The sequence below is a fragment of the Podarcis erhardii genome (genome assembly GCF_964252035.2).
Source record: "Podarcis erhardii genome assembly, chromosome: 5".
NCBI lineage: Eukaryota > Metazoa > Chordata > Lepidosauria > Squamata > Lacertidae > Podarcis > Podarcis erhardii.
In genome coordinates this window covers 26,561,130-26,577,725 of record NC_138509.1, presented here as the reverse complement: position 1 = coordinate 26,577,725, position 16,596 = coordinate 26,561,130, and the positions used below count along the sequence as shown (strand labels likewise).

The following is a 16,596-nucleotide window of genomic DNA, read 5'->3' as shown; positions in this document are numbered from 1 at the left end:
TGCTTCAGGCCTTTGTCACAGACCCCAGGATTCCAGAACTGTATTTAGAGCAAGGAGATGCGATCACAGTGCCCCTTAAAAAGGCTGCTACTTCTATTTCTATTTGACAAGTTGGTTCCTTCCTTGTCTGGTTTCTCTATAGCCCTGCTATTGTAAACAATAATGCTAGTGTCTGTGTATGTGAGCAAACACAAATGCTCACTCGCAGAAACACACACACATATATAAATACATTGTGTTGATACGTACACAGTATGGTCTCCCTCTATATATATATATTTGATATATGCATGATTTTAGATGCCAACAGATACAGAAAGACATGTGGTACAAATTTTCTTGATCTCCTTTGAGCCCATGCTAGTGGAAAATGCCCCCTGCAGGTCTTTTTATACTGATGCTATTTTACCTCCCCTAATGAATATTCAAAAGCTGCAGTCACTGAGGACTCAGGTGGCAAAAATAGCAAGGTGATCGAAGCAAGCCCTTCCATAAAAGCCTACGTCTACATTGCTCAGTGCAAGGAAATAGGGTTTGTTACACAGATTCCTGGCTGTGCAGGGGGGTGGGGGTTCTGTTTCCCCCCTTTCGATCATGTAAAAGAAAATTGCCAGGAAATTTCCTATGAATTAGAGGCCTGTTTCGTGCGCTCGCATGATCACATCTCCCCTCTCCCCCCTCCCAAGATGTGTTGTAATAAGCATGTGTTTAGAAAAGAAAGGAAGAATAAGACAACAGTGCTTTCTGTAATCCTTGCAGCGAGATCGAACATTCAGCATAAAGGGCACGCTGTTAAGATATAGCAATGCATGCATTGTTTTCTACATAATGCAGTCAGGGTCTCCATGGTAAAATGAAGGGGGGGAGGAGAAATATATTTTTTATTTTTTATTTATTTTTGTCACCATCAGCAGTTAATCTAAAGTGGGAGCTGCTCCATTTCATTGTGGGTTAAGTGGCTCACCATGCAGAATTAAGTGAGGGAGTATAAATCATAACCGTTGTTTTTGAGGGGTGGATTTCTAAAATGCATGTGAGGATTTTTGAAGAAAAACACTGATCCGACAGGAGTTGTTGCTCTGGAGTGTTTGTAAGAGGAAGCCATCCTTTCCAGCATACCCCCTTCAGTGGAATCACTTAGACACTTCCAGCTGGTGGTGGGGGATGCAGCCATAATACAGCTTTCTCTGTCCCAGCTGTCTTTCTCGTTACGTTAAATGCATTAGGATGGCTGCACTGTTTTGCCGAGCTTCAGGTACAGAAAGGTACTGGAGGAGATGTTGCAAGCATGAATTTGTGTAGCATCTGCCAGCTTCATCAAGACCTTTGAATTGTGAATGTCTTCCTGGCTCCAGCCACAGCTTTTCTTCCAGGCATTGCTTGTGATGAGAGCTGGTTAAAGGTGCCTGAGGATATCACCTTATATACCAGGAAGGATTGTTGCAAAGGGTGTTCTTAATGCATTATGGCTCACGCAGCATCACAGCTCAAGAAAAACAGAGATTTAGAACTTAACGCCGAAGAAGAAAATGAGAAAAAGAGAAAACATAGGAAAAGATCCAAGGATCGGAAGAAAAAGGTACCTTTATTTGTAACAGCAATTTCTTTACATGGATTCCTTTGTTTTACTTTGACATCTCACACTGCAGTGAGAGCAGAGATGTGGTACGCTTGTAACTTGGTGACTGTGGATAATTGTTAAGGCTGTGAAATGTCATTGCAAGCCAAAACTTGCGGTGGGTGGGGGTGGGGGTCGCTTTGAAAGGCAAATGTTTCTTTTTTAAAGTCAGAGATTCTAGATTTGTTGCAGTGACCAGCGCAGGTGGTGTGCATTCTCTCCACCCCCCCCCCCCCCGGCAGATTATCACATTGTCTTGAGATGTGAGCTTGTTTTATTTCAGTGCAATGGAAGTCGGTTTAAGAAATGGCAGTTTTGCAGGTTAAACAATTAGCATCTGCGTAGTTCTCACGTGAGGATAAATAGTTGGTTTGTGATCTGTTGGTAAGAAATCTGTGCAGAAATTCTGCTGGGGCTCTCTCACATGTTCGCCTTTGAAATAATCCATTAATTTCAACAGAAGTCACTGAATGTGCTGCTGCAGTATGTGTTTTTTATCTTGATGGCCTATTTTATGGGGAAATAACGCCTAAATCAACTGTTGTTATAAACTTTCTTTTGTTAGGTTGAAATATTGGCGTGAGATTTTACTGAGCCCCTTTCCAACATCACCTCCCCCAGTAGTGTTGTAATTACCCTGGGTGCAGAGGTACTTGGGGTAAACTGAGTCCTGGGCATGCCAATCTAGTGTGTACTAGCCCTTGCTGAATTTTGACTGAAGCCAGCTGGCTTCCCCCAACATAAGACATGAAACACAATAGTGGAAAATAAGAGCAGAACCCTAAATGAAGATGCTGTGTGGGCTTGCCCTTTAAGAGGACACCTTACGCACCAGAAAAGGGCCCTGTGGTGGTTTCTTGGTGCTTAGTAGCTGTGAATATTCTTTAAGGAAAAGAAACAGAAGCAGCTCAGATGCCTATAGTCTGAACACAGGAATGAGGTTATGTTGCATTTTCATGTCCCTTTGTGATATTCCCTAAGGGACGCATAATCTAATGGGCTCTGAGCACTGATGCATGTGTTTCCTTAAAGGACACATTGTAAATTCCTTCTGTACATATGCGCCTCTGTGGCTTGGGTGGCAGCTTCTCATTTCCTCAGCTTTCTTCCTCCCCACCCCCTTCTCTTTTCATTGCAAAAAGCAGTGCTGAGTATAATGAGAGAGAAAAGGCACTAAGGAGCCTTCTGATACAGTAAGACCGTTAGAAGGCTGTATATAGATGGCTGCAGCAAAGTGTGTACTGCAGCATGTAGGTTTATGGGTATTTCTCCCATTTAAAGGGGCATGAGCAGGCTTTCTGTTAAATTACTGCTCTTGTCTCCTTTTCTGCATAGATGAAACTAGGGGAACAAAATGCAGCCCTAAGGGTTGATTTCCTGGCTTTTCCACTTGAAAAGCAAGGATGATATAGATGTTCATGATCCCCACCCCCAAACTTTATTTTATGCTTTAAAAATGAAACCAGGGTCTCTTTCCGTCCCGCCTCAAACACTCGCAGGAATGCAGTCTTCAAAAAGGGTCACCCCTCAACATACGTCTTTATCTCTGTGTGTGTGCGTGCGTGCGTTTTTGGAGTCAGAGTTGAAATTCATAGCCTCCCATTAACTTTCTTACAAGGGAGCTGGGTATTTTCTTTCAAGTAGGCTTGGGTTTAACAATAGCAAGTGTGTGGTGCCTTTGTGATTATTCATGTTGTCATATGAGCAGAATATAGAAGTGGAGGAGGCAGGGGGTGACCATGCCAATAAGTGCCTCTTGATTCAGTGGTTTAGACAATTGCTATGTCGACAGAAATGCTTTATTGTTTATACAGCATGATGTCTTAGAAGGGACATCTCCTAGCAACCAGGGTGGGACATGGCCAATTTTTTTTAAAAAAAAATTGCAGTCATCATAAATGCCATGGATTTTCTTTCAGGATTGTGTTATGGGAGAAAGGTTTCAGAGTAGTGAACCTGCCCTTTGGGCAATATTTATTTTCTCTTGGTGTATGCTACAGACATGCTGAATTTATTTAAGAAGAGAGAGAGAGAGAGAGAGAGAGAGAGAGAGAGAGAGAGAGAGAAGGAAAGAACCTGGGGGTTAACTTTGGTGCATTTGCAGATCCAACCAGGGTGCATATTGACTATAGCAACAACCATTCTGACCTTCCTTTGTGCAGCATGGAATCCATGTCTCATCTCTCTGTTCATTAAGGTGGTGGTTTAGGTTTTTTTTAATTAGCAACCCCCCTTTTTTCTCTGTGAATTGTGAGTCACTGCAGATAAGACCCACCAGCAATGCTGATGCTCAAAGGCTAACCCTTTACCTGAACCGTATTAGAAAAAACCCTCTGGGAGGCTTCCAGTCATATTAAAACGCTGGTGATAGTTAGAATCCCTGGGCAATTGAGGCAACAGAGATTTAGCCATGTGATGGTTTCAGTTTGCAGAACTGAACACAGCCTGTTAATAACAGCACCAGACAGACATGATTCCCATCTAATATTAGGACTGCAGTCTTAGGAAGCAGTTTCACCCTCTTTGTATTTTAGGTCTGTCTTCTTCTTCTTCTTCTTCTTCTTCTTCTTCTTCTTCTTCTTCTTCTTCTTCTTCTTCTTCTTCTTTGAATACAATTCTTCCCCAGGTTGGCTCTGAAAATGCCACCAGACCACCTAACTCTTTTCAGATAATCTAGTAAAGTTGAAACCAGTGAGACTTCAGTTAAGTGCTTTAGGATAGAGTGTTGCTTATTCCCACCTCCCCAGTTCAGGTGTACAAAAGAGTCAGTGAATCAGGCCTGTGTTATGTAATACCCCTGTCTCCATTGCCTGTCTCTGAATGGACCGCACAAAATGTCATCTTCTGCAACATTTGACAGATGAGAATAGGGATACTACTGCATACACCCAGGGGGAGGAGCCCAAGGGGCAAGGCCTTGTAGATTGGTGGGTGGAGCCTGGATGCAGCTAGGTCTCACAAGGGCGATGCAAGTGCCATGGTGTCATTAAGATTTATATATGCCAACGGGTGGAGGGGAGAGCATTCTAATCCATTTTAATAACCAGAGCTTAACCAGAGGTATGGATTTGGAGGCTTGGGGGTGGTGCCAGCCCTTGTGTGGGTGACTGGTAGGAGGAAATTGGGGGCGGGAATAAAATATTATTTGGCATCGGATTAAAGTAATAAGATCCATGTGGGCTTGTCTTTTGGCTGCATTTCAAGGCATTGTGGGCCAGTTCAAGAGACTGGGGTATCCAAATCAGAAAAGCCAAGCAATTTTTTTCTTGTCTGCTAGTTGTCCTAGGACACATTCCTCTAGGAAACTATATCATCCAAGTCTCTGTGAAATGAATGGAAATATCTCCCATTCATCTCAGTGGTCCTGCCATATCAGAGAACCTCCTGGTTGGTTGTGCCCCAGGGATCAGCGCTGTCTTGTCTCTAATTCTGCTACACTCCATTGGTGCTCAAAATTTAGGATGCCTTAGGTAGCTGCCGTATACTGCCTAATCAAAGGCCTACCTGTGCTAGAAAGAGATTAAAACCATAGAGTCATAGAATGGTAGAGTTGGAAAGGAAACTGAAGATCATCTGGTACAACCCCCCCCCCCCACCGCAATGCAGGAATATGCAATTGCCCCATACAAGGATGGAACTTGCAACCGTGGCATTAGGAGCACCATGCTCTAACCAACTGAAATAATATTTCATATTTGAGCCTCCGGAGAATGCCAAATCTAAGCGCAAGTTTAATATAGCATGTGTGCCTGAACAGGCGGAGAGTCTAATGTGCAGGTTGGACACCTGTTGTGGAAGGTGAGGTGGGGAGACACCAATTCAAACTGGTCAAGTCGTTGGCCATGTTGCGTGTCACACTAAATGATAGCTTAGCCGGATGTGCATGAGCTGGAGTGGTCATGCTTGCCCAGCTCCATCCTCCTGACCAGAGGGGAGGGAGAAGCACACAGACCTGAGATTCATAACAGCTCCTTATGTGATGTGCTTCTTGTTCACATCACACTAAAACCAGACATTAGCATGACGTGCAGTTGTGGCCACTTTGCTACAGCCTCACCTGTATCTCACAGGGTTTTAAGGAACAGTAAGCGAAGAGCTGCAAAATATTATAACTCTATGGAAGTGGTGATGGAGATAGCGAGTAATAATTAAAATATGCTGGCAGCTCAGGGGTGGCTGAAGAAATTCTCCTCACTTCCCATCCCAGAATACTGTATACCAATATTTAGGGGCACATCCTGCTCTCAGTTTCATGAGCAGTGTGAAGAGTTCAAATATTTAAAAAGGGCAAGATGTTATCCTTGAACATTTTTGTTAAATGGCATCTTAAAGAGGTAGTATTATTTGTATGCCTTTTTTCTGTCTTGCGCTAGTTTATGCACAAGGCTAAGGAAACTAGGTTTAATTTCCCATGTGCCTAACGTGTAGAATAGATTTGTTAATTTCATTGCAAAAGATTCTATTAAAGATAGAAGGGCTTTTTATGCTGGGTGTGATCCGGTTGATTATAATTTTTTGGTTAAAAATGCATATGAACCGCCCTGAGACCTCCGGGTATAGGGCGGTATATAAATTCAATGAATAAGAATAAGTCTTGCTTGCAGACAGCTATGTGTGATTTTGAGACATTAATTTTCTGCCGACTGCTTGAAGGCCAAAATTCCAAAGTCAAAAAGTTGTCTTCTTGCTCAAGTTTTTTTTTTTTTAATGTAACCATTTTATAATCTCCTTAAAAGCTATTGCCCCACTTCTGCTGCACTAAAGGGTCATATGTAACCTATATCAAAGACTGAACATATATATATTTAAAATACTTCCATATAGAAAAATAAGAGGTCAGGGAAAAGGCTATGCTACAGTCCCTTTCCATAACAGTTTTCTGTGTGCTGCAGGCTTTCTGTTTGCTAGAAGTGGTACAAACCAGTCCCGGGTTTACCACCAAGATCCATATCTTGGTGGCGCTGTGGTCTAAATCACAGAGCCTAGGACTTGTCGATCAGAAGGTCAGTGGTTCGAATCCCCGCGACGGGGTGAGGTCCCGTTGCTCGGTCTCTGCTCCTGCCAACCTAGCAGTTTGAAAGCACACCAAAAAGTGCAAATAGATAAATAGGTACCGCTCTGGCAGGAAGGTAAACGGTGCTTCCATGAGCTGCTCTGGTTTGCCAGAAGCGACTTAGTCATGCTGGACACATGACCTGGAAGCTGTATGCCGGCTCCCTCGGCCTATAGAGCGAGATGAGCGCCGCAACCCGAGAGTCGTTCACAACTGGACCTAATAGTCAGGGGTCCCTTTACCTTTACAGACCCTTTCCATAACAGTTTTCTATGTGCTGCAGGCTTTCTGTGTGCTAGAAGTGGTGCAGACCAGTCCTGGGTTTACCACCAAGATCCATATCTCTAACAACTATATGATGAAAATTTGCTCTACATGTAATACATAAAGCCCTCAGAAGTTTAAATTACAGCTGCACACTCCTAAACGAAGTCTTTGCTTCGTGTTTTTCAACCAAGAACACAAGCTGTTCCATTAGTTACGAATTTCCCCCCATTTATTTCATACATAGTAGTAGTAGTAGTAATTTATAATTTATACCCCGCCCATCTGGCTGAGTTTCCTCAGCCACTCTGGGCGGCTTACTTACTCAGCTTTCTGCGAGCTGTTTCCCACACTACAGAATTAGCTAGTTCCCATGCTGCTATATCACGCCTGTAGTGTTCCCCTCAAAATTCGAAGTACTGTAGTCCAAAGACACAGAATCACACAATAGTAGAGTTGGAAGGTACCTCAAGTATCATCTAGTCCAACCCCCTGAAATGCAGGAAGCTCAACAAAAGTATCTTTGAGAGATGGCCATCCAATCTCTGCTTAAAAACCTACAATGAAGGAGCATCCACTACCTTCTGAGGGAGCCCATTCCACTCCCTCCCAAACTCCAGATGTTTAGTTGGAATCTCCTTCCTTGTAATTTGAAGCCATTGGTTTGGATCCTGCCCTCTGGAGCAGGAGAAAACAAGCATGCTCCATCTTCCCCTGTGACATCCCTTTAGATATTTGAAGATGGCTACCCTATCAGCTTCCTCTTATTCACGCTAAGCATATTCAACTCCCTCAGCCATTCCGCATAAGGCTTTGTTTCCAGACTCCTGATCATCTTGGTTGCCCTCCTCTGCACATGTTCCAGCTTGTCAAGGTATTCTTAAATTGTGGTACCCAGAACTGGACACAGGACTCCAGGTGGGGTCTGACCAAGGCAGAATAGAGCGGGATTATGACATCCTTTGATCTGGACACTGTGCTTCTCTGTTGATGCAGCCTAGAAGAGCATTACTTGTTTTCAGAATTTGATGCCTTGGTAATTTTGTACTATTAAAAAAGCTAGTGTTCGATACTCTTGGTGACTGGCCAACATTCTTTGGCCGGACTCTCATCCCCATTCACTAATGTTTATACCGTTAAAAGCATCAAGTTCTAGCTTGATCAGGTGGTTGTTAAATAGAAAAGCTGGTATAAAATTTTACAGACTTGATGCTTTACTATGAAGTACTCATGGTTTTGATATTTTTTATGGAAATAGTATGAGCAATAACGTTTGGCCATTTGAAGATGTAAGTGAGGGATTCCTTGGCTGGGGCTGTTGTTTTTAACAGGGCCTTTTAAATAGATACTCTTTGGTCTATTTTGAATGTTGTATGTTATTAGCTATGGACAGTTCCCAATCCAGCAAGGCCAGGTCCTGCAGCACAGATAGTGCTAGATCATTATTTTATTTTATTTCAAAAACAATGGAGTATATATTTTGCTACAATTATTCCTTTAATGTTGCATATGGTAATCTCCAACTTTCTTCCAGTACTTAAAAAAAACACCCACCCACCCTGAAAGTCACCTTTTGTTTCTCTCATTATTTCTTGATCTTCTTTCCTTCTGTAATTATTGCCCTAATTCTCTTGTACCTTTCAAACTTCAAGTACTTGAATGCAGGTACTTCTTACTTGATATGTCAATTTTATTTTGCTCTCCCTAGCCCATTTTCAATGTGGGTGGGGGTTTTTTTGTCATTCCGCTGAATCTGCACTTACTCACATTTTCAATTATCTCTCACTTACTAAATTGTGTGGCCAATTTTCTGTACTTCTTTTCCATGATATATCTTCAGCTTCTGACACAACTATTGTTTTGTTCTTTTCTCTGTGTTACATTCACTGGGGTTCTGTGGACAAGTCCTTTCTTGGTTCCTGAGGGCTCCTTTTCTTTTATGTGAGACATACACCATTTTTGATATCTAAAAATAATTATCTCCCCTCCCCCCTTATGCCTCCTTCTATGGCAAAGAGATGGGGCTATATCCTGCCCTTCCAGTCACTGAAGGCCCATTGGTCCAACTGAATGAAAGCAGGATGGAGGCATTTTTCATAAAAATTCCCCCTTTCTTGTCCTGGCTCCCATCCTCAGACAAAAGACTTGGACTCTTGGTTTGGGAAATTCCAGCAGTTTTATTGAGGAAGTCAGCACACATTCCTGCCCCATCTTACTTGGCATCACAGGCATTTGGGTTACAACCCTCCATGCCACCTTTTATGCTGTTCCAGAGGATACCCTGACTCTCTGGAGCAGATGGAAGTTCAAATGGCTACAGAAGGAATGGAGAACCAGCCACATTGCCTTCTTCCTCCTCCCATTCATAGAAGCTTCTTCTGGGTCAAAGAGTCCTCTGGTAGCAGAAGGGACAATACTGGATACAAGCCATGAGTTTATTCATTTATTCTTTCCCAGCTTGACTATGTAGTCCTCCAACATACTGGAGAGTTTGCACAAAGTTCTGCTCGGTTGAGACAACGGTAAAAGGCACTCAAAAGTACAGTGGTGTGCAAACGTTTGAATACCCAGAGAGGTCTGGGTCCTGTATATGGAATAATCCCATTTTACCTCACCACAAACCTGTGAGGTCGACTAGGCAGACAGAAAGCAACTGGCCCTCTGAGCATCATGGCTGAGTGAGGACGTGAGCCCAGACATGCCTAGTCTAGTAACACCCACTACATTGTATTGGTACAATTATAACTTGGGGTGACCCAAAGGCAACCACAGTGGTCATATAAATGTGGAGTAGGTAATTGTTTTGGAGGAGGATGTGAAGAGCAGGCCATTTTGCTGCTCTTACAAGCAAGATGCGACTGAATTAGCACTTTGCTTCCTTGGCACCTTTGGGAAGAAAGACAACGCAGATGACAACTTTCTGCCAAAACTGGAAGATGGCAAAGCCAGGACTGTCTACCACATTAATTAGAAACTGCTCTCATTTCCTTATGGTTCAAGGCAGAACTTTGGTATCTGATCTCTGCTTCCTAAACTCAGTTGCATAGGAGAATTACTCATATGCTGCATGTTAAGATATTTGTGTCTGTTCAGAAATAGATTGGGGGTGGCGAGTTTGGGAGGGAAGGATATATTCATGTTATTATCCTGTATTTCATTTCCTTCTAAAAAAATTTTTACCACCGTCTTGTTCACAACCCTTGGCATATTTCTTTAAATAGTCATTTGTTTTCAAAATGGTAATAATGCAGACCCACATGTTAAATATTAATTAATTAATTAATTAATTAAATCAATTTATATCCCCCTCCCCACCCCAGCAAGCATTTTCAGAACTAAGCCAAAAGCTTCCTTTGATAAAATAGAGCCTCAAATAATGATTGCAGGGTCTGGGTTGGTTCATATGGGGAAAACCAATGGTATTGCAGTCCTGAGCTGTTCCAGCACTTTGAATTGGGCCCAGAAACTAATTGGCAACCTGTGCAGTCGGGTCAGGGTTGGTGTTATATGCTCAAACTGCCTTGCCGTAGTGAACAACCTGTCTGCTGAATTCTGCTCTGGCTTGTTTCTGAACCATTTTCAGGGGCAGCCCACATATAATGTGTCGCAGTTATCTAACCTAGAGGTCACCAGAGCACGGATGGCAGAATTTAGGCAATCCCTGACCAGACAAGGGAGCAGCTGGGCCACCAGCTGAGCTGATGGAAGGCCCTCCATGCTACCAAGGCCAATTGAGCTTCCAGTGACAACAATGGATGCAGGAGTACCCCAAGCTACATACCTGCTTCTTCAGAGGGATGTGTAACCCCATCGAGAGTAGGCAATCTCTCACCCATCCACTACTATCCTTCATTATTTCTGAGATGCTAATGACAGTTAATATTTATACTGTGATTTTTTTCCTTCCAAATACCCAACTTTCTTAGCATTCTTTATCTAAATAAACTTTGCAACAACACTCCATGGTAGGCTAAATGGTGTAGCTGAGTGGCGCTGGAGAGGAAGGCAGGCCGTCTCCTAACACACATCCAAGCAAGGTGTTTGTGACTTCACCCACACATTTGAGCGGCAGCAGCATTGCTCCACTGAGATGATGATGATGATGATGATGATTCATTTATTATTATTATTTCTACCCCGCCCATCTGGCTGCCTCTCCACCATCTCCCCCTCAGCTGTAGGGCAGTTGAGAGAGAGGTGGAGGGCAGACTCAAGTCCCACACTGCCATTTCTGGCAGCGCAATGCCTGCAGGCGCCAAAGCCACCATGTCACTCCCAGGAGAGATGTGTTTCAGGCACGCTGCAGGCCCCGTGGTAAGTGCCAGCCCCTGCGGTGTGGCACCCAGTGCCAGCCACCTTTCGTTACATTTGTTGACTGAACTAAAAAGTTCCGTGAGCCCAATTTTTAAAAAACTCATATTTTTGTCATTTTGTCACACACACCCTCAGTGATGACACCCGGGGTGGCTCGCACCCCCTTTCCTCCACCACTGGGCAAATGAAATGACTTCAGAGTGAGTTTAGTGCCTATTCAGCTTATGAGCTTCCCGTAAGCATGTGGTTGGCCTCTGTGAGAACAGGACTATGGACTAGATGTGTCTTTGGCCTGATCCAGCGAAGTTCTTCTTATGTTCTTTGCATTCTTCCAGATCGGCAAGCACTGCCTTTGTTCTGAATCGGATTCTGCTTTGCCTCAGTGGTATGATCACATTGCCAAACCAAATTGGCTTTGGGATTATGCCACTTGGAAGAAGGTGATCTGTTGTTGAAAGGAAGCAGGGAGTTGCAGCTGTGCACAGGAGGAAAATCGTAAGAAATGGATACACACTCTGTGGGTCTTTCAGGAAACTTTTCAGGAATGATTTCTGTCATTAAAATGTTTGCTCGAGATCATTTAGCCCATCCCTGCAGATAGAGCATGAAGGACAACGACTTGCCCACAGTCACCTAGTGATTTCATAGCTGAGCTGAGATTTGAAACTTGGGATTTGAACTGTTGAGATTTGAGCTCACAGTTTATACTCTTAGCCGCTACAATATGTCAGCTCTTTTTTGAAGCCTCTGCATTGACTTCTTCTTAAGTTCAGCCATGACTAACATTGCAAATGACGTATGGCAGCCCATGTCATCCTGCTACTGTGTTGCATCTATTGAAAATCACAACCAGCTCAATGTATGGACTCATTTTGTTAAGGTTCCCAGGCTACAATGTAACTTTTCATGTGATTGACCTTCCAGTTCACCAACACTTTTCGATAACCAGACGTTTAGCCCTCTCAACAATATGCTGCATTCATTCCACCCACACAAATTCAACGTTAAGGGTTTTCTTTTCTTTTTTTAAAGCCCCTCCAAACCCTCAGGGGGGAAACCCCCATACCCCAAGAGCTGCACTGTGTGATGATGGACACCTTTCTATGACTGCCACCTACCAAGGTCAAATTGCAAAAGTAGTATGTCAATATGTTGAAAGTTGGCAACTGAGTCTTGATTGTTGTCTGACCTACGTGGTGCATTGGCTGTTATAAAGCTCTTTTTAAAAAATCAGTAATATTTTATTCGTAGATGTTAACTTATGCTTACGTGTGTGATTATCACTGGGTTATATCTAACACAGTGTTTCCCAAACTTGGGTCTCCAGCTGTTTTTGGACTACAATTCCCATCATCCCTGACCACTGGGATGATGAGAATCATAGGTCCAAAAACAGCTGGAGACCCAAGTTTGGGAAACACATGGCAATACTTCCATCAAGGGAGGGAATTCATTTTTTTGTGGTTCCCACCACCCCTGATGCATTCCAACCCCTAAATTTGCTCTGAAGGGTTCCTTAGCCCTCTTCAAAAAGTTTGACATTTCTTGTTTCTACAGTAACCTATGAATGCATGTTGTGAATAAACCAATATACATTTAGGCCAATTGCATTCTGGAACTCTTGGCTCATAGTGAATGTATGAAAGTTGAACCATGCTGGGGAGAAGGGTTGTGGCACCTTAAGGACTAGCAATTATGGCATAAGACCAACAATTATGGCAATTATTTATTATGGCCTACATTTTCATACACCAGAGTCCATTTCATCCATTACAAACTCTTTTGCTGTGTGTACAACAAAAGCTCTGAAAGTTAAGTCGTTCCTTTAGTTCTGAATAAATATACTAAAAATGCAAGTTAAAAGACAAGCTAGAAAATTCTTTCCTTTGTACACTTTTTCAAACTTAGCAAAGAAAACCTCTTCAAGGAGAATTTATGGATGTGCTGAATATGTTACAGTCCAAGGTTTTCCTGCCATGATTTAATCAAAAACAACCAGGACTTTGAAGCTGTGAAAATAAAAATTATGATAACTGAAGATTGCTGTTCCGCTATCGGTAGATGAAAAGATAAAACAGTAGTTGAGAGAAGAGATTTCCTATGACAGTGGGAATGCAATCAAAGCATCTATATAGGACAGTCCTCCATAGGAAAGAACACATTTTTCTATTGAATGCTGAAATATGTTGCTTTCAGCCTTATGAGGTTGACAGATTTGGGTATGGTAGCCTGGTAAAGTGGAGACTGGGAGGAGATAGGATAGCTATGTTCAAATATGTAAAGGACTGTCACATGAAGGATGGAGCAAGCTTGTTTTCTTCCTGTTCCGGAGACTAGGACCCGCGTTACAAAAAATGAGATTCTGACTAAACATCAGGAAGAACTTTCTGACAGTAAGAGCTGTTTGACAGTGGAACAGACTCCCACAAGGGCTTTACCAGGTATCTTCCTTTGCACTGCTAGACTCTTGGCTTTTGGACTGCCTCCCAAGTTACAGATTTTAACTTGTTTGCTGCCTGCTTGACTTAGCCTTGCTGCAGGTTGCAACTCCCTCTCCCAGGTTTGAGCACCTGGCAGCACTGAATTCAGGAGTTAAAAAGTCGAAAGCATGAAACTGATAGGCTGGAAAGCCAAATGGCCTGCAGCATAAGGGAGAGCAAGCGGCGGCAGAGCATATTCCCTCGATGGCCAGGGCGCACTCCCGAGGGGGGCAGGGCACAGAGGTGCCCTCTCAGGCATGGGATGGCTGCTCAGGTGCACAGAGCGGGGGGCATGGCCTCCAGCTGGGAATGGAGCAACCTGCCCATGGGGTGGAGCAAGCCGCCGATGGCCAACGTTCAGTGCACTGCCCACCCCGACTCCCAAGCCTCCCCCAACCTGTCAAAACGAAGGGAAAAGGGGGGAATGCTTCCGGCAAAGTGGTGCAGCTCCCCCTGTCCCCCGATGGCTCAGGGTGGACTTAGGAGTTACGGGCAGGCAGTGTGCCAAATGTCACCCCCCTCAACGAAGACACCGGGGTGGTCCGCCCCCACCGCACCCCCTTCCTCCACCTCTGAGAGCAAGAAACAGAAGCAGGACCTTGAAGCAAAGACTATGGCAGAATTTCAGAGGGAACCCAGAGGCTCATCCCTGTGACTTGTGATAATGTGTTATTCAAATAGCGTACACAAGAACTTGAAAGCACAATAACTTTCTCAGGAAACAAAATGCAGATTTCTTATAGCATGAATGCCTTCCTCTCCACAGAATTATTATAACATTTCCTCATCGCTTAAGAAATGTCAAAGGCAGGAGTTCTGTGTGCCTTAATGTTGGTTTTGCAGGGCATGCAGCAGCTTCTGGGCTCCTTGTTAACGCAGAATTCCAGAGGGTAGCCTCAGAAATAATAACTGCGAGGGAAGATTTCAAAAAGGTCTCAAATTGTTGGCTGTAAGGGGAGCATCTGGCCGGCCCCTTGGTAATAAGGGATGTTTTGTCATAATTTCCATTTGTTCCCTTTAATTTCATTGGAGCCTTATGTACCTTGTGAATGGCAAATAAGGGTGAAAATCGTAGCCAATCTCAGCTAAAATAAAAGGCCTGTGGCATATGGCAGAAGCCAATAAGTAGAGGTTTTAAGATACAATATTAGTTAGACCTTGGAAGGCGCTGGAGTGAGTAGAGACTTGCATGCACTTCAGTCAAAGTCCCACTTTCTCTCTCCATCTTTGTAATACCTGGAGACAATAACGCAAAACAGAAAGTGGAGCCTTGCCATTGGTCAAAACATCAGATTATACAGGGGCTTGGTTCCTTAACTAATCTTATATAGGGCCTATACCAGGCAACCCCACACTCTGCCCTCCAGTTGTTCTGGGACTACAACTCCCATCATCCCTTGTTAACAGGACCAGTGGTCAGGGATGATGGGAGTTGTAGTCCCAAAACAGCTGGGGGGCAGAGTTTGGGGATGCCAGCCATAAAGCAATAAAAAATATTGATTCAGGTTTCCACACTTAGATTTGTATACCCTCGTTGTTTATCATGGATATGCAACATAGTACAATAAATAGTTTTACAAGGTTTGGTTTGGTTTGCAGTGTTTGTCATGGGCCCTGTGGTGCCATTCAAAATGGGGCAGGAATGGCAGGATCTGTCAGAGGAAGAGGGAGCAAAGAAAGTTCAGGTAGTGATGCGGGGGGGGGGGGGGAGCGGTTCCCGCACTGCTGTTGCCAGAAGTCCCAGCAGGGGAGGGGAATTGGCTGAGCAATCGGCAGCATTGGCTGAGATGAAGGCAGAGCCAGAGATTAAGACTCAGGTCCTGTTGTCAAGGTCTCACTATATTAACCAGTGTGAAGAGACCCAGCAGTACACTCTCCCCTTTCCCACAAGATGTGCTCACTTGCAAGTACAACCTTCTCTCTTCGGATAAGATCCCCCCCCCCCACCATTATTTAAAAACAGAGTGGGAGGGGCATGTCAGGTGTTGGGACATCTTTACTTATGCCTAGAACTATGCTTATGAACTGTTGAACTGTGTCTCCTGTACTTACGAGTTGATGCTCAGACCATGTGCAATAAAAGCTTCAGGATTTCCCAAGTCAAGAGTCTTTCATCTGTGGTGTTTTGTTTTTGTTTTTAAACAATTTTTAAACTGTTCTTTGCTGTTTTTTATTGCATGGAAGGTGATTAATTTAATTGTATGGAAGGTGATTGATTGATTGATTAATTAACAACAACAAGAATAGTACTTAATACTGAAGTACCTGGATTATAGCTATTTGTTTAACAGGACATATAGTTCCACATGGTTTTTGAGGAGTTGCTTCACTCTCCCTGATGTACACAGACCGTTTGTGAAAATGTTGGATGTGGTTTTCTTTGTTTTTGTTTTTAAATCAGATGTCCAGTTTTGGAATCGTAATGCGTTTGACTTGGCAACAGTGAAGTGAACAATATTTCAGAGTAATTTCCTACAATTCAGGTTGATGACCTCTGCCTCCTGTTATTCTACTTGAAGCTAGATTTGAGAGATTCTGGTAATCTCCCCTATTCCGGAGGTCCAATTAGGAATAACCATTGAGCAGATACAATAAATTCAGCTTGAAAGGCCACATGCACAATCTGCCTTGGGTCAAAAACCCAAGAGAGGCTGTGTCTAAACAAGCCTTTCTATAAAAGCTTTTCAGATGGTACATTGTGCTTCAAACAGTTGTCAGACTCCAAAAAGGTACTTGCCTCCCTCCTCCCCATATGCCCCCAGCACTTTTAAGTGCATAAGTGGCTAATCAAAGCAGATGATGCATTTTAAAAAAAAGGATGTGAAAGGATGTGAGGATAAGTATACCTGAAAGCCACTCTCAACAAC

General features: G+C 43.4%; 1 protein-coding gene across 23 annotated transcripts in view; it reads left to right on the top strand.

Moving 5' to 3' along the window:
• ANK3 (ankyrin 3) overlaps positions 1–16,596 on the top strand; it is a 393,627-nt gene that overhangs the window by 181,853 nt on the left and 195,178 nt on the right. For 6 of the 23 annotated variants that reach the window (XM_081861108.1, XM_081861105.1, XM_081861110.1 and 3 more), the window contains exon 1: positions 939–1,579. The exons of 4 other annotated variants lie outside the window; for them this stretch is intronic. In XM_081861108.1, the coding sequence (XP_081717234.1) occupies positions 1,466–1,579 (114 nt within the window). In that variant the 5' untranslated portion in view covers positions 939–1,465. Of the gene's footprint in view, positions 1–933; positions 1,580–16,596 lie in introns of those variants that run through there. 13 more of the 23 variants (XM_081861090.1, XM_081861087.1, XM_081861100.1 and 10 more) reach the window with 10 other exon arrangements.